The sequence below is a fragment of the Talpa europaea genome (genome assembly GCF_964194135.1).
Source record: "Talpa europaea genome assembly, chromosome: 7".
In the NCBI taxonomy this organism is placed as follows: domain Eukaryota; kingdom Metazoa; phylum Chordata; class Mammalia; order Eulipotyphla; family Talpidae; genus Talpa; species Talpa europaea.
Window position 1 is genome coordinate 120057830 of NC_140074.1, and position 24846 is coordinate 120082675.

A 24846-nucleotide genomic window follows, 5' to 3' on the forward strand; every position below is an offset into this window, starting at 1 on the left:
AGCATAACTCCAGAGAAGTGAGACCACAAGAGAACACCAGAGAGACTATAAAGGTTGTAGGTGCTGGGCGGCTCAGTTGCCTGCCTGCCTTCCAGCTCCCTGCCGACCTCCAACGGCCTGTGCCTGCCTCTTTGCATGCCAGGCTCCCTGCCTGGTGTGCCTGGTTCCCTGAGAGCACTGTAAAATCCACTGAGAGCTCCAGGACTCTCTTGACCCATCGTCCCGAATCCACAGTGAACCCGTCCTGTGCTTGCTGGTAGTGCAGAGGTTAACGAGCATAAACCCCTGTAGGGTAAAGAAAATATCAGGCTTTTCTGCCCTCCCGCCATCAGGATAGATGATGGATCCTTGTCCTGAATGCATGCCTGATGGCGGGCACCTGGAATAGGGTTTGGGCATAGGTAGATGGGATTCAGCTGAGCTAAGACTGTGCTTTTAAGGGCGTCACGGGGACGCCAGCAGCAGCAGTAGAAGCCAAAGCAGAAGCCGAAAGAGAAGCCGAGAAGCAGCAGAATGAACGCCAGAAAGCCCAGATAGAGCAAAGACTTGCTGGGGGCTGGGAGGCCTGCCAGCCTCCCAGCCCCCCAGCCAGCACCCCTGCCTGCCATACGCCTGGTGAACCCCAAATAAAAAACCTGCAAAACTACTGAGGACTCTGACTCCTCCTTTACCCGGTCTGCATGGGATCAGAGAACCTGCACTGTGGCCTGTTCCGGCCTTTACAACCCCTCAACCTTGTCAGTAAGACCAAGACAACCCAAGACATTGCCAGCTCCGGCTAGGGATGCTCAGCTGAAGGAACTAACCAGATGCTGCAGCTCTTCAGTGTGGGCCTGCAGGGCGTGGCCAGCCTCCCAGCGGTTAATGTTTGTTTCCTGGGCATCACGTCTGTGAGCAAGGAAAGGAAGTCGAGATCTGCTGGGCTGTGTCAGTGTGGGGACCTCCTGTGGACGCAAAAGGAAGGGACACTGTGTTCACTCTGCCGCTGCTCGCCCACATGGTGAGGACCCGGGAGCTGCAGCCTCAGTGAGCAGTGAGACCCCCCCACCCCGGGGCAGCCACCTCCTTAGCATCTCTCTCCACGAACTCAGTGGCCTCATCCCCACCCCCATTTTCTAGCTTTTCAGCAAGAGTGACACCCACACAGAGTTGTTCTTAAAATCATCTTAAATTTGTTTTTGAGATGGGGTCACAGAGAAGTGGGTGGGGCAGTTACTACCCTTCTCTGACCGTCCTGGTTTCATCTGTAAAATGCCCCCTTTGCATGTCCAAAGGACCCTCCATGTCTACTCTTTCTGGAGGCTTTGAACCCAGCATCTGTAATCATTTCCCACAAACTAAGGCCAATCTTTAAAAGACTTTCCGCATCTCCTTGTCTACTGCAGACACTCCCTGCCCTTGTTTGAGGTTGACACTGATGCCCTCTGCATCCAGAGAGTGGACCCCCCCTTGAGTGGTGACCCCCACCCCCCATTAAGCAGTGACCTCTGGCTGGCACCGGTCCCCTCCTCTCTCTGAGCCTCCATTTCCTTAGCCCTAAAATGGGGCCTTTGCAGTACTGCCTTTCCCAGATTCTGGCCCTGCTTCTTGGGAGCAGGGTAAAGGTCAGCTGAAGAAGGCAAGTGCCCAAGTGCAAATCCCATCAGGAGGTCTGTGCTTCTTCCTGGCCAGCCTCCTTCAGTAGGCCTCCGCCACTTCTCAGCCACCTGTACCCACCTGCTCAGGCTTCTTCAAACACAGAAGCTCCTCCCTGGGGGACTTTTGCTGAGCTCTAGGACGTCCCACCTGCCATCCAGGAGCTTGTGAGGCTGCTTGTGTCAACCTCCACCACCTGGCGCAGGCCCAGCTCATCTGGCACCAGTCAAAACAGAGGCTGAACATTGAAGCCAGAGGCCTTCCGTCCAGCTTGCCTCTCCATGAGCTCTTCTAGCATAAGGGCACTTCAATGTTGCCTTTGATGGGGGCAGAGGGGGGTGGATCTTTCTATACTACTGTGCTGGGCATCTCCATAGCATCCAAACTGCTTTCTCTCCCAAGGACTCTAAAGCAGGTAGAATTATCCCCATTTCCAAGGAGAAGGAAGAGACTGGGTGCATTGAGGCTGGGAGTTGGGCCGGGATCAACAGCACATTAGCAGTGGAAGGGGAATATTAGCCCGGTTTCTTGAGACCACAGCCACTGACCACTTCCATTATGGCAAGATGCTTGCTGGCGTGTTTGGTTACTGGTTTACAGGTAAGGAAGAGGACTATTAGGAATAATTCAGTCCCACACCGCCCCGCCTGCCGGTCACGGTGTCTGAGTCCTGGGCCTTTCTCTCTGGGAACCCCAGAACCATGGTCCTCTGGCCATTTGGGCTTCCCTGAAGGTGGTTCTATCCGTGGGCCACACTCCCACCCACATGGGAATCACACTCTAGGACAGTGAGGCCCAGACAATGTAATGACCTCCGGGAAAGTTGCATCTTTGAAACACAGGAGCTTTCTTTCCCAGCCCATGCTCGGGAGGATCCGGCTGCCTATGGGAGTGTTTCCCAAACATCAAATATGTGGAGGTTTTATTGCTGTACCATGGCCCTGCCTCAGTTTTCCTATAAACCAAAGTTCATTAAATCCAAATGCTTTGATATGAGGACACAGTTCCTCTTTCAATTCCCTTATCACAGCCCTGAGTCCAATTTTGAGAAGGTTCTGGTGGGCATAGACGTTTCCCAGAGTCCACACTCTGTGCCTCCTAACACTTCAATAAGCAGATGGGCCAGGCAGGAGGGCCTGGGAGCCCTGACCCATGTGGAAATACCATCCAAACACAGGGTGTGGCCGACACCCAGCCCTACAGGGGGCGCTCTCTAGACCCTGAGCCCCTGGGCTTGGTTTCATATAAAAAGCTTAAACAGGAGGTGGCAGACAGGTCTTGGCAAGTCAGAGTGGACACACAGGTATGGAAACAGGGGCCAGGTTAGATCTGGACAATATCTGCCCACAGAAGTCCCAAAAGGGTGTGGGGGCTGACTCCCAGCCAGCAACTCCCATGTGATAGCTCTTGCTGCAGCCCTGGCCACTGCCTGAGGTCTGTGCCCTCTGGAGCCTCAAAGGATGAAGAGTGTGGTGGCTGCTAGTTGCTTTTGAAAGGGGAGCTATATTCCCAGGAGAGAGTTCCAGCATCTCAGAAAAAAACTTTGCTGTTCTCAGGGACATCAAAAGAAGGGAAAGGGAGACTATTTATTAGCTTGAAACAATAATGAACGTCAGGTGCTTAGAGAAGCAAGAAGCGCTCGGAGACCCGCTAGGCCTGGCTTCAGAACACTTGGCTTCTGTTCCCATCTGTTGGTTGTGTGTATGTGGGTACGTCTTTCCAGCCCGCCCAGCCTTAGACTCCCCATCTGTGAATGGAAGAAGCAGATCCTTGTAAGGCTCCTTGCGATTCTGACAGTTTCAGACAGCACCGTCCAACACGACTGTCTGCAGTGGGAACACCCTCTACCTGTCCTCTGCAGTGTGGTACCGCTAGGTACGTACGTACAGAGCGCTGGGAATATGGCTGGTGCAACTGAGCAATCGGATGTTTCATTTTATTGAATTAAAGTTACAGTTAGTGGTTACCATTTTGGGCAGACAGCCCTAGGATTCTAGAACCGAGAGAGAGGTTCTGTCCACTCTATTGTTTATCAGACTGAGTACATTCTAGACAAGTTTTGCACAAGGATTGAAGTTAAGAATCGCTGGTCGCAGTCAGCAGAACATCCAGTTAGCCCAAAGCCCTCTCCCTGGGTTTTCCAGCTCATTGAAGTTTTACCCCCACCTCCAACCGGCAACCTCGGCTGGCCCAGCAGGGTACTTGGGCCCTGTCTGCCAGGCGTGCATGCAGGATCATGTCCAAGAGCCCTGGGCAGCTGCAGGGTCCAATCTGCTTCTCATCATTTCTTGGCAAGTCCGGAGGGCAGATCCTTATTAGAAGCATCACCTCAGCTCATTAAGGAAGAACTATGTGCTTGGAAGGGGGGTTCAGGATTGCTGTTCCTGGCTCTTTTCTCTCTCTGCCATTGACCAATCCTGTGCCAGGTCAGCCCTTCACTGAGTCTCCCAACCAGATCCCTTATATTTCTGTCCCCACCCACTGCCTTGGTTGAGACCCTGTCAGCTTCTTCTACCCTCTGTTAGTTGGTTTCCTCCCTGCCTCTCAGCCAACCTGTCTACTCTTCTAAAATACCACTCTAGTCATGTCATCCTCGGGCTCAGATCCCGCAGCCACCCTCCCACTGCCATCCAGACTCTTTGGGGAGTACAAAGGCCCCCCAAGATCTAATACCTCCTGGCCATCTGGGCTTTATTCCCAGAAGTATTTACAGGCACCTGCTCCCCAGTAGGGCCACTTGCGGCCTCCTAGGAGGACTTTCCTGCAGATCCCACACGCCATGGCTCTGTTGCTCTACAGACATCCTACTCATCCCTCAAGGCTATATCGATCCCCCCAGCTACGTGGAGGCTTTTCTTCTCTTCCCCAAACTAGTACTTTCTCGCAATCTCTGTTGCGTGAGCTCTTGCTAGGCAGGCATTCGGGAGTGTAGCAGAGTGGTTAGGATAAAGCTGCTGGCAGTGGCCAGACTTGAGTTCCAATCTTTATAACCTCAGGCCACTGACTAAACCTCTTCCACAGTTCCGTCCACCACCTTTGAGAGGAAAATGACACTGCCTTACAGGTGGCCATGAAGACTGAGTTTATGTAAGAGCCCGGTGTAGTGCCAGGGGCATCACGAGTGCTCTGGAAGTGGTAGAAATGGCTGCATCCTCATCTGGCCCTCGTTTAGGAAGGAGTGGGGCTTCACACACACTGGGATTAGGTCTGTTTCGAATGAGTGATCCCATTGTAGTGGCTGTAATGAGGCTTGGGGTGGGGTTATTGCAGTATTAATCCCAGTTACAGTAGTTTGGCCTCTGTTTCTGGCATGATTATCTCCTTCCTCTCTTTATTCTTTCATCACTTGGATCTGGATCAATTGCCTGTTTTTAACTGGTTTGTGACTAGCAAGTCTTTCAGTGAACAACTCTCAAGCCTTTAAGGAAGCAGAAGGGGCATAAAAATATAAAGTTTAGCCACATTCCTCTTGAACCCAACCAAGTAGAATTGGGCTCATACAATTCTATGATACATTTAGGCTGATACAGCAGCCTAAATGACAAATAGAGAACGGTGCATCTGCAGGGCCACTGAATGAGGCCTTATTTGCCATTAACGCAGAATACAGGCTCTTCAAAGCAGCAGAGACAACCAGAAACATCAGCAAAGAGAACAATTTGCCCATGAAATGAGAGGCAGCACCTAAGAGATGGGGGCTACAGTGCCCCCTGTGGCACCAGGGTATGTTGCAGGCGGCCCACCTCCTGGCACTGCTTGGTCCTCCTCCTGGCGGGGCTGTGTCAGCCTGCTGCCCCCGTCCAGGATCCACTGCACTGAGAGTCCTCAGTAGCGGCCCTGGGGGCAGGGCACACATGGCACAAGGACAGTGCGGGGCAGGCAAGGGGATGGCGCACACGGCGGGCAGGAGGGAGTGGAGCACGGGTTACAGGGCAACCTGCAAAAGAATGGCAGCGTCAGAGAAACCCAACCCAGCAGCAAGTCTGGATGCAGGAGGCTCCAGGCCCAGCCGCTATCATCTTCACCCATGTGGCCTCCTACCTTATCTCCCAACTCCACTCTTGCCTCAACTGACCATTGTCAACTTAGTGACCAAGTGATCTACAAACACAAATCCAATCATTGCCCTCTCCTAACTGAAACCTGCAGTGGCTCCCATTTGTACAGAGGATGAAGAGCAGCTCCCTCCTTGAAGCCTCCCCTGATCTCTCCCTTCCAATCCCCCTCTGGTAGCCTGTATCTCATCCATATTGGCCTCATCCAAGGCCTAGTGGGTCTGTCTGGCCACTAGGCATTCAGGTCAGGTGCCCTGCATGGACGCAGACTAGCACGGAGAAGGTCTTAAGGCTGTGCTGGATAAGATGAATTCATAAACAGAACTGCAAGGCCAAAGGGAAAGGGCAAGCTCAGAGGCGGACAGAAACAACACACTGGACATTGGATGGAGACCGTGATGCCCTGCCCTGAGACTGGGCAGGCTTCAGGGGCCGCATCAAGCCTGGAATGTGTTTTGATTTGGTTAATACTGTCTTTTCATTAATTTGTTAAAAATATTCAAAAATCAGGAGAAGTTAACACTTAAAAGAAATTCAGATTCCTGGATCATCAGGAGACCCAACAACACTTGGATCATCTATCTCAGTATCTCTCAAGGCCTTTGGCACATGGTAGGCACTTGAAAGGGGCTTGTCTACTTGGAAGGGAGTCTCCAAGGGGCCAGGTTTGGGGTGGTAGCACGAATACCTGCCTGGCTGCCTCCAGATCATACCAGCTTCCTAACCATGCCATGGTCATGACAAGGTCTAGCTCATGGGAGACCAGAACCTTCCTAGAAACTTCCGCGGCCCTCGCACACGTGTCTCTGTGCAGCCCCAGCGGGGCCCACATACTTGCAGTCCTCACTCTCCAGCAGGCCCCGATACGTGTTGATCTCGCACTCCAGCCGGGCCTTGACATCCAGCAGCACCTTGTACTCCAGGTTCTGCCGCTCCAGGTCAGCCCGGATGTCAGCCAGTGAGGACTCCACGTTGGTGATCATGCACTGCATCTGGGCCAGCTGGGAACTGTAGCGGGCCTCCGTCTCGGTCAGGGTGTTCTCTAAGGAGTCCCTCTAATGCAAAAGGATAGCAAAATGGCTATGAGAGGTAGAACTGCTTTCCACGCCCTGGTTCAGAAAGGATCCAGAGCCAAGTCACTCGTTGGGGCTGGGAATGACTCCTCCCTACCTAAGCCACTGTGAAAACTCAAGCCCAGAGAGATTAAGGAATGTATCATGATTTAGCCACTGGTAAATGACCAGACTAGGGTTTGAAGGTCCAGGTAATCCGAAATTCTTTTGGATCTGAGGTCCTCCAGGCTCCTCCAGCAGAACACCATTAGAGCAGTGGCCTTCAAGGCTGCCTACACCTTAGAGTCCTATGGGAGCCTTTGAAAAATGCCCAGGCCAGTCCCACCTCCAGAGACTCCAGCTGAACTTATCCAGGGAGGAGCCTGGGCATGGAGAACTGCAGGTACGCCCAAGGAGCACGGGTTTGGAAGGGCAGGCCAAGCTGAGAACAAGCCTCCTTGGGGACTGGATCTGGGCCTCCTCCCCCTCTTTCCTCCTGCCTGCACCCAGACTGGGAGGCAGAGCCAGAGAGCACCCCCTGCCAAGACTCACCAGACTGTGCTGGGCCTGCAGCTCGATCTCCAGTGTGTTGACCGTGCGTCTCAGGTCGATGATGTCTGACTGATAGCTCTGGAGCTGCTCGGAGCTCGTGGCCACCTGCTGGTTCAGCTCCTCCATCTGCAAGGGGGAGAGAAGGAGAAGCTGGGTGCCCCCTCGGGGACACTGGGCGGCCACCCCCATGTGAGAGGCCCACCTGCATGTTGAACCACTCCTCCACGTCCCTGTGGTTGGTCTCCACCATGGTCTCGTACTGACACCGCATCTCCTCCAGCATCCTGTTCAGGTCCACGGGGGGCGCAGCATCCACCTCGATGTTGAGGCGGTCCCCAAGCTGGCAGCGGAGAGCACTGACTTCCTGAAAAGGCACAGGAGTCCCGAGCAAGTGGGAAGTCACAGGATTCTAGCTTTCTGCCCCACGAAGACAAGTGCTTGGTTCCAAAGATGCTCAATGTCGCTGTGCTAGAGGGACCCCAAAGACCTGCGTCCTCTCCCCACTATCTCAGGGCCTCCCTGCTCCAGCTGGACACCCCTGATGGGAGCTGCGTCCCAGCACAGTCCTCTGGTCACTTAGGCAGAAGCCAAGAACAGCAGCAGGAGTTATTTGGTCCATTTGAGCTAAAATGGGGAACCTGGACCCCTGTTTTTCCAGCCTCCCCCCACCCAGTGTGTGTTCATCTGGGAAGGAGGGCAGCAGGAACCCAGTTTCCCTTAGTGCCAGGCCCAAGTTAAAGCAGGCATCTCGCCAGGCTCGGCTGCCAGAGAGAGAAAGTTGTCGCTGAGGCTGCGGAGCGTGCAGTAAGCCTCATTAGTGGCTTTTTGGTGCAGTTCCCAGTTCTCTGATTCAAATGGGATGACTCAAGCGCCTTAGGGTGCGCAGGGAGTGGGTGGTGACTGATAGTTGCGCTACACTTAAGCCAAAGGAACTCAGCCAGGACTCAGAGCACCTACTCCTGCAGATCTCAAGTCAGGAGGTTAAGAGTCAACCCAGAGCAGAAGGAAAAACTCCAAAGCTCAGGTGGGCGCTGCACACACAGATGCCAGGGGAGGGCCTTCCCTCCAGGGACCTGCAGGAGTCCAGGGAAAATCAGAAAGTAAAGGGTTGACCTGGGGCTTTTGGACAATGTATATCATAAGCAAGCAGAAGAGAAGAGGTAAAACAAGGACGGGGATAGGAAAAATAAAAAATACTGCAGTTCAGCTCTTCTTAGAAAAGACAGATGGGGCCCCCCAGCAGGAGGGACAGGCCATGGCATGGGGCATTCAAGAACACAAGTCTGCTCTGGCCCCAAAACCACCAACCCCTGTGTGCAGCTCTTGTGAGCAAAGCAAATACAATGGCCAAAGCCTTTGGCATCACACAGAGCCAGGAAATGCAGAGAGGAGGTTGCCAGTATTTCTGAGCACTGACCAGGTGATTGGGGCTTTGTGCCCATAACCGACGTTACTCCTTGCAGCAACTGTGTGTGATAGGCTTATCCCTGCTTTACAAAAGAGGAGGCTCACAAAGGTCAAGTAAATGGGCAGAGTCACAGAAGCAGTATGTGGCAGGCCTGGGAATGGCCCCAAACCACACACACTTCCCACTCTGCCTTAAAGGGCCACCTCAGCTCGACTTGGGGACTCACCTCCTCATGGTTCTTCTTGAGACACAGCAGCTCCTCCTTCAGGGACTCCACCTGGGCCTCCAGGTCAGCCTTGCACAGGGTCAGCTCGTCCAGGATCCTGCGCAGGCCGTTGGTGTCAGCCTCCACCAGCTGCCTCAGGGCCAGCTCCGTCTCGTACCTGTGAGGAGACAGGGTCAGCCGCTGAGGGCTGGAACTGAGCGCAGACCCAGGGAAGACCTTGAACTGCTAGTGCTCTGCCCACTCCCTGTGAAGCCAATGCAAAGATGCTCCCCAGCATGTGCAGGGAGAGGGTTGCCCTGCCCCTGGCCAAACTCACTTGGTCCTGAAGTCATCGGCAGCCAGCTTGGCATTATCAATGTGCACGACCATCCTGGCATTCTCGGCCTTGGTGCACAGAACCTGGGGGCCAACACACAGGGTTAGTCCAGGCGGAGAAGAAAGAAAAAGAAGCTGAATGAGAATATGATAGCCTGGGGCGGGGGGGGGGGGGGCGGCGGGGGGGCTCAGCAGCCTGGCACCCATCCCTGCAGAAGCCCTTTCCCTGGAACTTGGGGGCTGTTTAGTGAACTGCCAGCCTTGGAGAACTTGAGATTTATTTTCTGAGCACCTGGGTCTTCTGATTCCAAAATGCAGTGAGCCATGTGGAGGGAAAGAATCTCATTCAGTCTGAAGTCATTCACGTGACAGAACTAGTCCAGAACTGGCACTAGTCCTGAATACTAACACTTCCTGGAAAGGCACCTGTGCCGGGGCCCTGCCGAGCACTTACCTGCAGCAACCCATGGGTCCACTGAACAGCCCTATCAGACAAGGACCACTATTATCCCCATTTTCCAGAAGAGGAAACTGAGGCTTTGAGAAGAGAAGGGACCCCCCCAAAGCCATACTCTCAAAACCACTAATAGAACTGAAAGGAGACCCCAGCCTCCTTCTGCAGGCAGGGCTGTGCCTGAGTGCTAGATCATGAGAGGCTCCTCTGCCCTGGGGACTCTCTTTTCCATGAACACAGCTTAGTCATTCACGAGATTCAGATCTGGAATGGCAGCCACTCCGGTCGCCTCCCCAGCAAGTCTGCTCACTGCGGGCCCTCACCTTCTGCTGCAGCTCCTCAATGGTCCTGAAATAGGACTGGTAGTCAGGACACATGGTGGGCACCTGGGACTGACAGGCCTCCTGGATCTTGCTCTCCAGGCTGGCATTCTCCTGCTCCAGCTGGCGCACCTTCTCCAGGTAGTTGGCCAGGCGGTCGTTCAGGACCTGCATGGTCTCCTTCTCATTGCCATTGAAGGTCCCTTCACAGAACCAGCTGCAGGTCCCCATGGAGCTGGTGGGCCGGCAGCTGCTGGGCCGGCAGGAGCTGGAGAGGTAGGTCTTGGGGAAGCAGCTGGCTGGCCGGTAGCTGGTGGGCATGCAGACCGAAGGCACACAGGTCATGGGCTGGCAGACGTAGCCCAGGCACAGCTCGGGTCGGCAGCTCATGTTGCTGGAGCAGACAGAGGAGGGCCGGGGGCAGCTCTTGATGGAGGCTGGTGAGCAGCTGGATGTCATGTTGGATAGATCTCGTCTGCAGCTCCCGGGATCACCAGCGTCTGTAGACTCCATCCGCTCAGGCCTTTTTATACCCTTGGAGTGAGGGGGCTCACGCTAGAAAGTCATCATGGGGGGTGTTACTGTTGATCCTGAGCCCCACAGGAAGCTGCTAATTAATTTATAATTGAGTTTCCAACGAGGAGTTCTTTTCCTCATAAAAGGGACCAAGCATGTCATTTGGCTCACGCAGGACTCTGGGCTCCTGTTATTGACCATCAGGGCAGAGCTTCGGGACACATCTTCAAAGGACCAGCTCTGTGTCTGGGCTCTCATTATCAGGGCGGGGCTCCAGGAGACCATGGTGGCCTGGCCACCTGCACCCCCGCCCACTCCCACCCTGAGAAAGTCCACAATCCCATGGGCCAACAGCTGCTCCAATTAATGAGAGCATTCCCTGTGGGAAGAGGCCTGGCCCCCTAACAAGGAAATGTGTGGGTGACAGAAGCTGCATCGATACCGGCAGTGGTATAAATCCAGGGAAACATCTGCTGAAGCTTCTTAACCTGCATCATCATCACACCGAGCAGGAGAAATAATATCAGGGAAGAAAAAGTGAACTGGAGGCACAGGGAGAAAGCCCATGAATCAGGGATACTTTATTAGCTGGACATTATTGAGAAAGAGGAAGGACCCCACTCGGGGGAAAGAATTCAATATCATGAACATCTCTGCAAGGAAGATGCTCCATCTCCTGGTCCTCTCCCTTGTTGGTCACCTACACGTATGGAGCTGTTGAGAGGTTGATTATTGGTTGGACAGGCAGAGGTTGGACAGGCTAAGGTTGAACAGGCTAAGGTTGGATAGGCTAAGGTTGGACTGGCTAAGGTTGGATAGGCTAAGGTTGGACTGGCTAAGGTTGGACTGGCTGAGGTTGACAGGCTAGATCAGACCCTGCTGTCACTTTCTGCAATGGACAGGGAGGACTCACTTGCGGTCCTTGCTGTGTATCAGCTCCTACACACCCCTGAGATGAGCTAAGCCAGGAGACAAAGAGCAGGTGTCTCCAGGCACAGAAGCCCTGGGCATTCCTTGGGAAAGTACCATGCAACACCTCTGATTTTCAGTCCTGCTACAACGCTGTGGGCTCTCACACTCCAGGTTTAATGTGCGTGCCTCTGTTTAGTCATAAATCATCTTGATTTAATATTGGGATGTAAGTTCTTGTCCAAATTTTCATATGTTCCTCGAACTGTTAGTGAGGGCGGGGGAAGGCCATCAAGTCCTATCAACTCAAGGTAGAGAAGCTATGGGGCGATTTTCAGATACATCATTTTAAAGTTCAATAACTAGAATGCTTCCTCATAATCAAAGCTGTGTGAACATGACTGGACACAGTGTGCATAATTTCCCCTTCTTTGCTACCTATTATGATTTGTTTGTAATTGATTTCCTCACAACCAAATACACTAGGACAAGCTAGCTAATCAATAATTCAAATGATTTTAGATGATCTTCCTCCCCTCTCTCAGCCTTCGTAGAATTGAAGAGATTTAGGGTCTTGCTTTGGCTTAAGGAAACGTTGTGCTAAATTTTCTCCCTATCAGCAATCAGGCTGTACCATTTTCTTATTATTCACGTGTTCACTGGAGTAGCACTTTTAACTCCCTTCGAGAACTTTCCTTGGCTTTCACATGGCGCAGTTCTGAGCCTCCAGCTGCCTTGGCTGTCGATGTGCCTTTGTCACTAAGCTAAATCATATCTAGTTTTCAATTTATAAGGAGAGTCATGTGACTCTTCATTTGAACACTTCGAGGCCATTGTAGAGTTATTAATTGAGCTAATTTTAGTACTGTGTCTCAGGGAGGAGATGCCCAAGGAGAGGAGAGGCAGGGGATGGCCAATGGAGCTGTCAATACAGACAACACAGCATCCATTAAGTCCCCTCTTGTGTGGGAGCCACGGACACCCCAGGTCACTGCCACATCATAACATCACTGATCACGGCCACAGGACACCAAGGCACATAGAGCAGCACGGAAAGGACTGTTAAGAGGGCTGCTGAAGGGGAAGGATCACATGAATGGAGCACAGTGGACGAAGGGGGTGGGTGTGAACATGCGCCCAAAGACCCCTGGGCGTGGGGCTCCACAACTGCCCTTATAAGAACCACGGGTGCGGGGGGATCAAGTCTGAGATGCTTCACACTGGTTGAGAGCCTCTCAGCTTTGTCTTCCTCCTCGGGGATCTAGATGACCATGTACACTAAGGCTATTGTGGGAGAGGTTTGATAATGCCTGTCATCATCCTGGAGTCTTAGAGAAAGTTCTTCAACAGAAAACTGAGCAACAATCTCCATGGTGGGCCCCTCTCCACTACTCTGAACAGGGGTTTAGAGGCCCTGCCATTCCCAGGGTCATAGGTCAAACAGCCCCCACTCATCTGCCAAAGGGCCACTCCTTCCCCTTGCAGAGACACAAAGCAACAAGAGCAGAGTGATGAGAGCAAGCATGCTTTATTGTTGTGCTCATGGACATCATCCATCGCATTTCAAACCCGATGAAACAGCACCCACAGGGAAGCCCGACCAGGAGGCAGTCTGAGACCCTGGGCCTGTTGAAATGATGAGGAGTTGAAGCCTTAGGGCTGGAGCCTGAGTGACAGACTTGAGGAACTTTGAGATGTATATTTGCAATAAGTCTTTCCAAGGCCAGGCCCGGGGCCCGGGCTCTGCCCAGAGAAGGGGGGTTAGATTTTGAGGGTTAGGGTTGAATAGAGGCCAAGGCCTGGAGACCATAGCCTTGGCTTTCTGGCTCAGTTGCTCTCAGTACCGGCCCCCAGGGCAGGGCACACAGATAGGGCGGGGGCTGCAGGTTGTGCGGGCCGCAGGAAGACAGGGCAGGCATGCCTTGGAGGGCGAGTGGTCAGGAGCACACGGGTTACAAGGGAGCCTAGGAGAAAGACAGAAAGGTCAGATTGCAACGATTCTCCAGTTGCTGTTCTCAATCACTCAGAGCACCTTAAAATCACGTCTTCTTCCAATGATGAAACAGTGGTCCAGAGTGAAAGGGGGCTTGCCAGAGTCACTTGGTGAAATTGTAACAAGACCAGAACTAAAACCCAGGGCTCTGACTCTGGATGCTGGGCTCTTCCCAGGCTCCATGCTGCCTCCCCAGAACCGCATGCATTGCTTTTAGAAGGCAGTGGGCAACAATACTCACTTGCAGTCCTCGCTCTCCAGCAGGCCCCGGTATGTATTGATCTCGCTCTCCAGCCGGGCCCGCACATCCAGCAGCACCTGGTACTCCTGGTTCTGCCGCTCCAGGTCAGCCCGGATCTCAGCAAGCTGGGACTCCACGTTGGTGATCATGCACTGCATCTGGGACAGCTGGGAGCTGTAGCGGGCCTCTGTCTCTGCCAGGGTGGACTCCAAGGCATCTCTCTGTGAGGCAAGGTATGTGTCAGAAAGGAATTTAGGGGTCAGAGAAGGAGCAAAGAAAATGCACCAAATCCATCTGGATCTCAAAGGACCTCAAATACAAGAATGAAAATTTAGACATCAGGATGAACCACAGAACCGAGTAGCCCCTGAATCCTCCCTGATCTAGAGTATCTCCCCCATTAATGATAACCCCCAGTAGCCATAGTTACTCAGACTGTTTCTGCACACACAAATACAGGAGCTGCAGCGGGATGTGTCAGTTGCTACAAGCCTCCTATCTTTGTCCATTGGGACATTTGTAAGTAGGGGCTGGGCCTTCACTCTTCTCTGCACAGAAAATCCATGATGCTCAAGTACTGCACCTCTGCGGCTGGCTAAGTGGTCAGAGCGAGGAGAACAGGTCCAGTGTGTCCTGACTTTGACCTGGGCAGCCCGCTCCAGCCTTGGGCCTCACCATGCTCTGCTGGGCCTGAAGCTCAATCTCCAGGGCGTTGACCGTGCGTCTCAGCTCGATGATCTCTGCCTGGCACGTCTGCAGCTGCTCGGAGCTCGACACCACCTGCTGGTTCAGCTCCTCGGTCTGCAACATCCACAGAGCGAAACTGTGAGGAACCTGGGGCCCCTGGGGACCTGGGACTCAGGAACCCTGGTACTGGGCATCAGAGCTCTCCAGAGGCTGTGTGGCATCATGAGCCAAGAAAGGCCTTCCAGATCGCCCAGACCAACCCATTCATTCATGCCCGAGGACACTAACTGAGAAGACAGCGACCTGCCCGAGGTGCACAGTGAGGTCAAAACAGCTGGAACTCAGGCCCAGGTTTCTGGCTTCAGAGCCCCAAAGTCATTTCCACGGGACCCAGCCCATGTCTCCCACACCATTTCCAGTGCCCACCTGGGTGGTGAACCAGTCTTCGGCGTCCCGGCGGTTGTTCTCCACCAGGGTCTCGTACTGGCTCCTCATCTCATCCAGAACACGGTTCAGATCAACAGGCGGAGCAGCATCCACCTCGACATTGAGCCGGTCACCGAGCTGGCAGCGCAGGGAGTTCACTTCCTGTGGCACAGACCAGGATCAGCACTGTCACCCACCTGCTCCCACATGTGCCTACCTGCTCTTGTGCTCACCTCCTCCCCATGCTCACTTCCTCCCCATGCTCACCTCCTCCCCATGCTCACTTTCCCCCCACACACTCACCTCCTCATGGTTCTTCTTGAGACACAGCAGCTCCTCCTTCAGGGACTCCACCTGGGCCTCCAGGTCAGCCTTGCACAGGGTCAGATCATCCAGGATCCTGCGCAGGCCATTCATGTCCGACTCCACCAGCTGCCGCATGGACAGCTCCATCTCGTACCTAGCAGATACCCCACGAGACCCCTGAAGCTGCATTTCTATTTTATATCGAAGTCGGCTCCCACCCCAGGCTGCCTGGAGCTGCCTTAGTGCCTCAGAAAGTCTGTGCAGCCAAAACCCCAAGTCCAGGTTCCTCTCCCATGCAGCTCTACCAGCCCCAAGCAAAGGATGAGCAGGACAACTCACTTGGTCCTGAAGTCATCTGCGGCCAGCTTGGCATTGTCGATCTGCACCACCAGCCTGGCGTTCTCCGCTTTGGTGCACAGGGTCTGGGGGATGAAGAAGTGCCTTGAGTGAAAGGAAGGACTTTCTGCTCTTTAGAGGTCCCCAAAGCAGGCCTGGGATGCCCTTGGAGGGATGGGGTCACCCAACCTGGGCTCTTGGCAAATGAGGCTCCAGGAGGCTGAGGCCGTGATGGGAAACACCCACGGTCCCCACAGTGCTTTGGTCTGACCCCTGTAACCTGGGTCTGAGAGAGGGAGGCCTGGAAATGCTGCAGGGAAGGGCTGGCATGGAGTTCTCCTATCTAACTCCCAGTCTCTGCAGGGGGTTCAGGGCAAGCCAGCACCAACAGCACCCTCTGATGCCCCGGCATAAATGGTCCCTCTCAGGAGCCCCAGGACGCTCATGGATGTGGGCTGGACAAGCGGGAAACTTCTGAGAAGCTTTTCCTTGCCTGAGCTAGTTATTAGAAGGCTGATCTTCACCAAACACACAAACTCAACCCCTGACCTTAAAAAAGAAAAGTGAAGAAATTAACAGAGAGGTAGGTTGTGGTACGAAAGATTACATGACGGGTTAGTCCATAGAATCTGCGCTTAAGTTCTGGGTCCATTCATGCCAACTAGATGCCCCTGAATAAGTGACTTAGCCAGCCTGGGCTTCAGTGTTCACATCTGCAGAGGGGACTGGTCATATGCCCTTCCCTGGTTTACCAGGAGGAAGAAAGGACCTACAGGTGTGAGCGTGAGACCTCTGACGTGCTCGGGGGGGAAGGTGGCCGCCACCACAGACGTTCTGGCTTCCAGTCAGTGCTGGAGACCCCGAAGTCACCACACCCTCACCTTCTTTTGTAGCTCCTCGATGGTGCGGAAGTAGGACTGGTAGTCAGGGCACAAGTAGGGCACCTGCTGCTCACACCACTCCCGGATGCGGCTCTCCAGGCTGGCGTTCTCCTGCTCCAGCTGGCGCACCTTCTCCAGGTAGCTGGCCAGGCGGTCATTCAGGGACTGCATGGTCTCCTTCTCACTGCCCGTGAGGATGCCCTCCCCAAACCAGCCCCCTCCCAGGCTGTAGCTGGTGACAAAGCCTCCAGAGGGGAGGCAGAGAGCAGGGAGGCAGCTGGCGGCCCTGCAACTACTCCTGCCCACCCCAGCCGAGCACGCAGAGAAGTTCCGGGTCCCGCGGGCGAGACTCGGGAGCTTGCAAGAGCTGCTGGAGTACATGGTGGACATGCGAGTGCCCCCGCCTGGGCCCTTGAGAGACCCCGAGGAGAAGCTGGCCTTGAGGCACTTGGAAGCCATATCTCAGCAGCCCCGACACGATGACAGCTCTGAGTCGACACCCCCAATGGGAGCACAGGTCCTCGCGCCCAGTTTATATCTCTGCCCCAGTGGGCGTTGGCCTTTACAAAGTGTTTTCCCCTCATTAAAGTTAATACCACTTTCTATCTGAACCCCTCATTAACCTGTTATTTAGCTTTCTGTGAACATTTCCCGGCCTCGTAAAAAAGGAGCCCCGTTGGGCTAGTGGCTGAGTCGAGACTCATCTCCACCACCCCATGTCGCCGGGAAGACCACGTCTCTGTCAGTTCTTCAAAGGGCACTGTCATCAGGCCAGACCTCAGCCTCCTCGTTAAAGGGTGTGGGAGCGCAGCCCCATCCTGACTTTCTCCCGCATTGTCTCCTTTTATGGGCCCCCAGGGAGTAAAGGAGGCTGCGGACTGGCTCCTGGGCCCTAGAAAAGCAAGTCTGTGGGTACAGGAAGGCAAGGGCCTCATACCCAAGCAGACACAGAAGGTTCTAGAATGGCCAGAAAATATGGTGATGGTAACCAGCCATCCCAGCTTCCCCAGGTGATAGTGGTAAAAGCCCTTCAGTCCTGGGAAAATTGGGAGAGCTGGTCACCCCGGACACAGCAGAGCCCCACCAGACTCACCCTCTCTCCCCTTCTTACAGGAAATCTGTTCTGATCATGCAGCTTCAGATTTATGTGGCGACACCTCCCTCGTGCAGGAAGGTATGTCTTCTCCAGCCCTGGTTGGAAAATGGAAACACCTTTTCTTCTGGTTTTGTGGGAACAGGGGGAGTAACCTTGACTCCCAGGCTTCCTTGGAAGGCTCAGAGAGACTGATCTTCAGTTTTATTTCCGCTACAGGAGTTCTCTGGGCTGACACCCAGAAAGGTTGACTAGGGGTGGGGGAGGCTATTTTTACTGCAAATCTAATCTGCCAAGCAAATAAAACCTGAAAGAGGAGCTGGTGGCTGAGCAGAGGGCAAGGTGGACGCAGATAGGCCTCATCAGATGAAGTATGAGAACCCGCCTCCTGATGTCCTCCGGGCTGGGGGCCATGCTTGCTTGTTTAGGCGTGTGCCATCGGGAAACCACCGGAAGTCCGCCACAGTGATACTCAGGCAAGTGAGGCAAGTATTTCCCAACCTTCATCTGGCTTCATCCCCTGCCTGTGCACCCCAGCTTCTCACCCCACAGCTTCTCACCCCATCTTCTCACCCCATCCTCCCAGCCTGGGGCCAATGAGAGCTCGCTGAAGTGCCACCAGCTGAGACGCCCACGCCTGACCTCACCCTCTTGACCCACCTCCACCTCTGTCCAGAATAACACCCCTGGCCAGACAACGTGGGCTCTGTGGAGAGAGGGTAGGACAGAACTGGGGATGGCAACAGCCCCTGTGTCCCTGGAGAAGCAGCCCAGCTTCGTGGCTATATGAGTACTCCGTGGGTTCAAATCCCACCTGCTGGGGGTTTCGTTCCCTCTGCGTACCAGCCATGTGGCGTGACTTCTTTCAGTCTCTCTGCGTTCTCCTCTGGAAATGGAAAATGGATGTGAATCCCTTCCTCCTCTGGCTGTGGTGGGGATGACCTGAGCATGAGGCGTTTAGAACAGCACCCGCTCCCAAGAACTGCTCCGGGTCAGGACAGCCACTGCCATCACTGCCGGGCCCAAGCCGGCGGCATCTTGTGCTCTGACCAGCGAGGCCGAGCACTGTTGCCTGGCAGTGTGGACGGTTCTGAGCCCACAGGACATCATGCCACAGGCCAGGTGCCTGTGTCCAGGCCCCAGATAGAGAGTCCTCGTGAGTCACCATGCCGTTCCCACACCCCAGGGCCTGGCGTGCTGCACCTGCCCAACCCCGGCCCAAGGCTCCCTCCCTGAAAATCCATGCCCTGATGCAAAGGACACGCTGAGCTGGGAGACCAGCTGTGCTGCCTGGGTGTTTACAGGGCTCCACCCAAGACTTACTCAGTCACAGTGTCCCGGGCATGTACTCTGGGCTCAATAAGGGCCACCCTCGGGACACAGAGAAGCCGCAGCAGCCAAGGCCTGGTCTCCCAGGCAACCTCACTTAAGCTGCCCAGGAGGGGGTTTCCTCCCCTGGGCCCCCTGCTGAGCTCTCCCCATACATTCTCTCAATCACTCCTCACAACTTCATGAGAGCAGCATCACCAATACCCCCATTTAACAGATGAGTAAACTGAGACTTGGAAAGTTTCAGGAGGCTGCCCAAGGCCACACAGCTTGTGCACAGCAGAGCCGACAGACCTAGCATTTGCCCAACCGTTTGAGGTGCACCCTCTCCTCATAGCTCCCACACACCCTGCAGCACAGCCGTGGCCAGTAGGATGCTGACTTCCAGGGTGCTGAATGTCACCCAGTGTCCACTCAGCCTTCCCTGGGAGACAGACCCCCAGACTGTCCGGCTCAAGACCTGAGCCCCACACTACTGAAGCTGGGTTCCAGTCCCAGCCTGGCCTTCTCCCTGAAGACTGCTCCCTCCTCCTGCCCTCCTAGGCCCTCCCAACTCCCACTGCCCATGGCAGTGACTGGTGGTTGATCCGCTGGTCTTCCATTTACTGATGTCCTTGGATTGTCTTATGTTTCAACCTTATCTTGCCAGGGAAACTAAGCTCTGGGATGGGGAGGGGGACAAAATTGCCTTGAATTACTTTTGAAACCTGTATAGTGTTAAGCACAGTGCTGGGATTCTAGATGTCTCATAATGGGTGGGTGGGTGAGTGGATGGGTGGATGGATGATCAGGTGAGTGGATGGGTAGGTGGGTGGATAAATGCTTTTCCATTGGCAAATTGAAGGGAGCAAAGAAAGGTTTTTGAGAGGAAGGAAATACAAGTAGAGAAAGAAAGAAAAATACAAAGTGGGTAAGGAAAGAAACTTCCAAAGTCAGTCTGGCTCTTACAGTGAGCAAACCAAGGCTCAGAAATGGCAAGAGATTAGGCATTTCTGAGCAGGTGGGCACATCATAACCAGTCCCTTTGGCAGAGAACCGAGTATTTTCTGGGACAAAAGTCACTGCCCAAAGGAAGACAGGGCACATAAGCCAGAGCTGAATGTGTTATCTTCTTGATAAGCTTTTGTAGATAATTTTAGAAACTATACAAGTAATATTTTTCAAACTATGACGTATCCTATGAATTGTTCTGGTCTGTTTCTATTTCTTCTTAGCATTCTTTTTAATAGAACAAAATAATTACCAAGAACCCCATATCAGCAAGAACAAAGAAGGACCTTAAATTAAACCCGTAACATTGCTGCAATCCATGACCCCCTCCACATCCCCCACTAACTACCCACATGAGAATAGAGAGAGCCGAGTTTGCTATGCCAAGAGAACACACTTTATTGGGTAAATTTCCAGGAAAACCTAGTTTTGCACATCGTAAAAGCAATTAAGTGGAGGAACACAGTCTAAGAGGTATTTTGGCAGAAAACCTGCTGAGCGGGGAGCCCCTGGGGAAGGCGAGGGGGGGGGGGTGGTTGTTCAGAGCCAGAAGCCACAGGGTGTCCTTCCTGCGGCCTGTCTGGGTGGGCAAGGGGTGGTTACAGTGGGCGGGCCTGCACATGCTCCCGGGAGGAAATGACCTTCCCATCTCTGATCTCCTCGGTGATGGTGCGGATCTGGGTGCTGATCTGGGAAGTTGGGGCACAGGGCACAGTCGGGGCACAGGGCCCGGAGGAGACGTAAGGGACTCGAATGGCAGGCTTGCATTCCGTGGCACATGGATGGGCTGGCAGCCTGAGAAAATGAAATTAGATCAGGATGCATTCAGCATGGGGCATTGGACTGAGATTCAGGTTAAACAGAATGATGACAATGATGACAATGACAATGAGGACCCTCAGACAGTGCCGCTGAGATCCCAGAGTGTGGGATCCCAAGACTAGAAACTCCCAGGCCAAACATGATGGCTGGCGCAGCACTGTGTGTTGGGGCCTGTTTGTCCCGCTATGAGTGGCCAAAGCCTAGGACTAAAAGAGGGTACAGTGCTTTGATCCCCTGTCATCTGTACGTCCCCTGTCCCCTGCAGGGACTGAGCCCTTGTTGCATCTAGGCGGGTCCTTCCCCCAGCCTGGCTCTCCTGGACCCAAGGGTCACTCACTTGCAGTCTTCTCCCTCCAGCAGGCGGCGGTAGGTGGCGATCTCCGACTCCAGCCGGGCCTTGACGTCCAGCAGCACCTGGTACTCCTGGTTCTGCCGCTCCAGGTCACAGCGGATCTCGGCCAGCTGAGACTCCACGTTGCCGATCATGCACTGCATCTGGTTCAGCTGGGAGCTGTAGCGACCCTCTGTCTCCGCCAGCGTGGATTCCAGGGAATTCCGCTGCAACGGGAAAGAAGAGTTGCCTCCTTCATCAGGAGGGTCTTCAACCCAGAGACCCACTCCCCGGGATCTGCGGACACTGCGATCACACGCTTGCACGTTGAGACTGAGGATGGGGGCTGCTGCAAGCTGCATTTGGCCGCCCAGACGGGACACTCACCGTGCTCTGCTGGGCCTGCAGCTCGATCTCCAGGGCGTTGACTGTGCGCCTCAGCTCGATGATCTCCGTCTGGCAGCACTGCAGCTGCTCGGAGCTCGACACCACCTGCTGGTTCAGCTCCTCAGTCTGGAAGGCAAACACCCCAGCAGTCAGACCTCGTGAAACAACCCTGTAGGGCATCATCCCCCCAGAGCTCGTGGTCCCCGCTGCCCCAGCCCCACCTGGGTGTTGAACCAAGACTCCACGTCTCTACGGTTATTCTCCACCAGGGCCTCATACTGGCATCTCATGTCATCCAATATCTTGTTGAGATCCACAGTGGGGGCGGCATCCACCTCCACATTCAGTCGGTCCCCAAGCTGGCCGCGGAGCGTGTTGACTTCCTGCAGGGAGAAGGAAGACGGCAGCAGGCTGTGAGAAAGACACTGGACTGGGGTCCTCCTGACCTGGGGACAAATCCGCCTCCCTCGGTTGCTATGTGACGTTAAAAGGGATACTTAACTTCTCTGAGCCCATCTCCTTATGGATCTCAACCCACCTCCACTGGGGATTCCAGAGAGGAACATAAGACAATGCAAACACCAAATAGAATTGAGTGCAGATGCAGGTTTAGTGTCGTGGGCAGGAGTGTGTAAGCTGTGTGACCTTAGGCAAATGACTTAACCTTTCTGTGCCCCATCCTCTCATGTGTAAAATGAAGCTTGTGTTTGAGCATCAGGAGGTTGAAATGAGCTGAGAATGAGATGCAAAGTGCTTTACATAGCTCCGGGCACACGGTCAGCTGTCCATAACCGCCAGTGGGGCTACTGGGTGGCACCTTTGTTGGGCCCAAGGGTCAGCAATGGCTCCCAGCTGGACAGGAGACACTGGGAGGGCACATGGCACCAGCCTCACCTCTTCGTGGTTCTTCTTGAGACACATCAGCTCCTCCTTCAGGGACTCCACCTGCATCTCCAGGTCAGCCTTGCACAGGGTCAGCTCGTCCAGGAGCCTACGCAGGCCGTTGATGTCGGCCTCCACCAGCTGCCGCATGGAGAGCTCCGTCTCATACCTGTGCGCGCAGAACAGTGCCTGGTCTGCCACAAGGAAGCCCCGCGCCAGCCCCTGCCTCCGATCCGCTACTGTGACTAACTTGGGATCAGCAGCACAGTGGTCTTTTCCCTTGACACAGGAGGCCTGTGCCATATTTCCCACCTACAGCTGCATCTGGCCTTACTCCCACCTCACCAGCTCCCAGAGCAGGGGACAGAGGCAGGGGAGCAGCACAGAAACCTTCCTGAGCAGGCCCACTCACTTGGTCCGGAAATCATCGGCAGCCAGCTTGGCGTTGTCAATTTGCAGAACCAGCCTGGAGTTCTCAGCCTTCGTCAATAGGATCTAGGGCACAAGGGGTGTCCCATGAGCTGAGGAGGACTCAGCAATGTGGGAGGGGGCAGCCCAGCTGACAGAGTCCAAGCCTCTAAGGACCAGCCACACCTTCAACATTTCTAGTACTGATCCCTGATCCCTGTGTCCTGAGCCCTGAGCCCTGAACCCTCAGTCCTGAGTCCTGAGCCCTGTGACCTGATCCCTGTGTCCTAAGCCCTGATCCCTGTGCCCTGAGCCCTGAACCCTCAGTCCTGAGCCCTGAGTCCTGACCCCTGAGCTCTCAGTCTTGAGCCCTGAGCCCTGAGCCCAGGTCTAAAGGGCATGTTGGCCCCAGGATGTCAGTGGCTCCTCAGTCCTGGTGTCTGTAGCTCCCAGAATGTCACAGTGGGATGCACCAGGGTAAGTAGAAGGAGCCAGGAAAACCTGCATTCAGGTTCTACATCCCAAACTTGTGATCTTGGGCAAGTTACTGAACCTCTCTCTAAATTTAACCCCTGCATCTGTTAGGTGGGTTTGATAATACCCATCCCTGCAATAAAAAGGCCAAAGGATGGGGAAGCAGCAGACAAGGCCTGTGTCCAGCAGGGTATGGCACATGTCACTGACCTCCCTAGAGCTGAGATGGCGGGAGCTGGGGAGGAATCTCTGGCACCGGGTTACCAGTAAGGGAAAGACAAGCAGGGAGATCTGGGTCCCCCAGAAAACCAAGACCCTAGAGAGCAGAACTTGCCAGAGTCCCCTAAAAGCTGCACTCCCCTGCAGTCCCTTGGGAGGGACGTCCTTCCTGGGGTTGGCGACCAGGCTGGAGAGGGCCCGGGACCTGTTACCTTCTGCTGGAGCTCCTCGATGGTCTTGAAGTAGGACTGGTAGTCCGGGCAGATGTATGGGCTCTGCGACTCATACCACTCCCGGATGCGGCCCTCCAGCTCCGCGTTGTCCCGCTCCAGCTGGCGCACCTTCTCCAGGTAGTTGGCCAGGCGGTCATTCAGGAACTGCATGGTCTCCTTCTCGCCGCCGTTGAAGGAGCCCTCCCCGAACCAGGCCCCGTTTCCAAGGAAGCCAGAGGAGTGGCACCCGGAAGACAGGTAGGAGCCAGGCATGCAGCTCCCATAGCTGGAGAAGCCCATCCTGATGGAGGAGGATGTCCCCACATCACCAGCAATGCTGGGGACCCTGCAGGAGCCCATGGAGCGGACTGAGGACATCCGGGACATGCGGCCTGCTGTGCCACAGAAGCCTTTGACAGACCCAGAGGAGAACATCGGGGAGCAGAGCTGGGTGGCCATGATGCTAGCAGAGGAAGGTCGTAGCTTAGCAGGAGCAGGTTCTGGACTCGAGGTCTCTCTGGGCTGTTTATATACACTCTCAGTGGGGTGTTGTCATGTTTCCTTGGGAAAGCCTGTTCCTATTCCGGAAAGCTAATCTCATCATAATGGGATTTTTGCTAACCATTCAGAACTCCCTACCTTGTAAAAAAAAAAAAAAAAAGCTGGAATTTGGTTTGCTAAGTCAGGACTCTTAGCTATTGTCACTTTCTAGCAAAAGATGGATTTTATTGCCTCTTCAAAATCTCGGCACCAGATCCCATAAATCGGGAGTAGCCTCAGGAGTGACGTTGGTCCCCGCCCTCTCTGCCTGCCTTCCCTGAGCAGCGCGGTCGGCCCACTTGTCACGGCCCCCCGTGTCCCCAGCCCTCAGTGCTGCTCCACTGGGCCACTGGGTGGTGAAAAGGGAGCAAAGGACCTCGACTCTGGGTGCAGCTGTTAGGCGTCAGGCTCACAGTGACCTCGCTTCCACCTACGCGCGCCGGGAAGGGGCCTATGTTGTCGCCACCGACGTGGACACAGGGGCTCAAAATAGCTAAAGATCTCACTCACGGTGAACAGAACTTGGATCTGAAACCAGAGCTCTCAGACCCCAAACCCCGCCTTTGTCCCACAGCTTCCCCCCACAACCAAGGCCAAGTGCAGGGACCTGGCATTTAGGGACAGGACACCTGACTTCAAGTCCTGGCGCTGCTGATTGCCTGCGACAGTGGCTGGTCACCTCCTCTCGGGCACCCTCGGTGTCCTCGCTGGGATAGGAGACCCTGCCCCGCTGCCTTGCACAGACGTGAGAAAGGCCGATAACTTGAAAACCATCCATGCTGCAGAAATGTTGGCTCGGCTCAGAGGCCAGCCTTTGCTGATGGTTGTGTCTGTGGCTGGCAAAGGA

At 54.5% G+C, this 24846-nt stretch overlaps 3 protein-coding genes across 3 annotated transcripts; all 3 read right to left on the bottom strand.

Annotated features, from left to right (window-relative positions):
- Positions 1–5460: 5460 nt before the first annotated feature.
- On the bottom strand, positions 5461–10476 carry KRT32 (keratin 32; the record flags this gene model as incomplete). Its single annotated transcript, XM_084237123.1, has 7 exons — positions 5461–5572; positions 6525–6745; positions 7295–7420; positions 7497–7658; positions 8929–9085; positions 9245–9327; positions 10021–10476. The coding sequence occupies 7 exons, from the start codon at positions 10474–10476 to the stop codon at positions 5461–5463; spliced, it is 1317 nt and encodes a 438-aa protein (XP_084093249.1).
- A 2803-nt stretch (positions 10477–13279) lies between these two features.
- KRT35 (keratin 35) lies at positions 13280–16771 on the bottom strand (the record flags this gene model as incomplete). The annotated part of the gene is made up of 7 exons (XM_084238003.1): positions 13280–13406; positions 13677–13897; positions 14352–14477; positions 14790–14951; positions 15093–15249; positions 15435–15517; positions 16313–16771. The coding sequence occupies 7 exons, from the start codon at positions 16769–16771 to the stop codon at positions 13280–13282; spliced, it is 1335 nt and encodes a 444-aa protein (XP_084094129.1).
- Positions 16772–20323: 3552 nt separating this feature from the next.
- On the bottom strand, positions 20324–23918 carry KRT36 (keratin 36; the record flags this gene model as incomplete). The annotated part of the gene is made up of 7 exons (XM_084237114.1): positions 20324–20519; positions 20884–21104; positions 21265–21390; positions 21486–21647; positions 22159–22315; positions 22559–22641; positions 23460–23918. The coding sequence occupies 7 exons, from the start codon at positions 23916–23918 to the stop codon at positions 20324–20326; spliced, it is 1404 nt and encodes a 467-aa protein (XP_084093240.1).
- Positions 23919–24846: the final 928 nt, after the last annotated feature.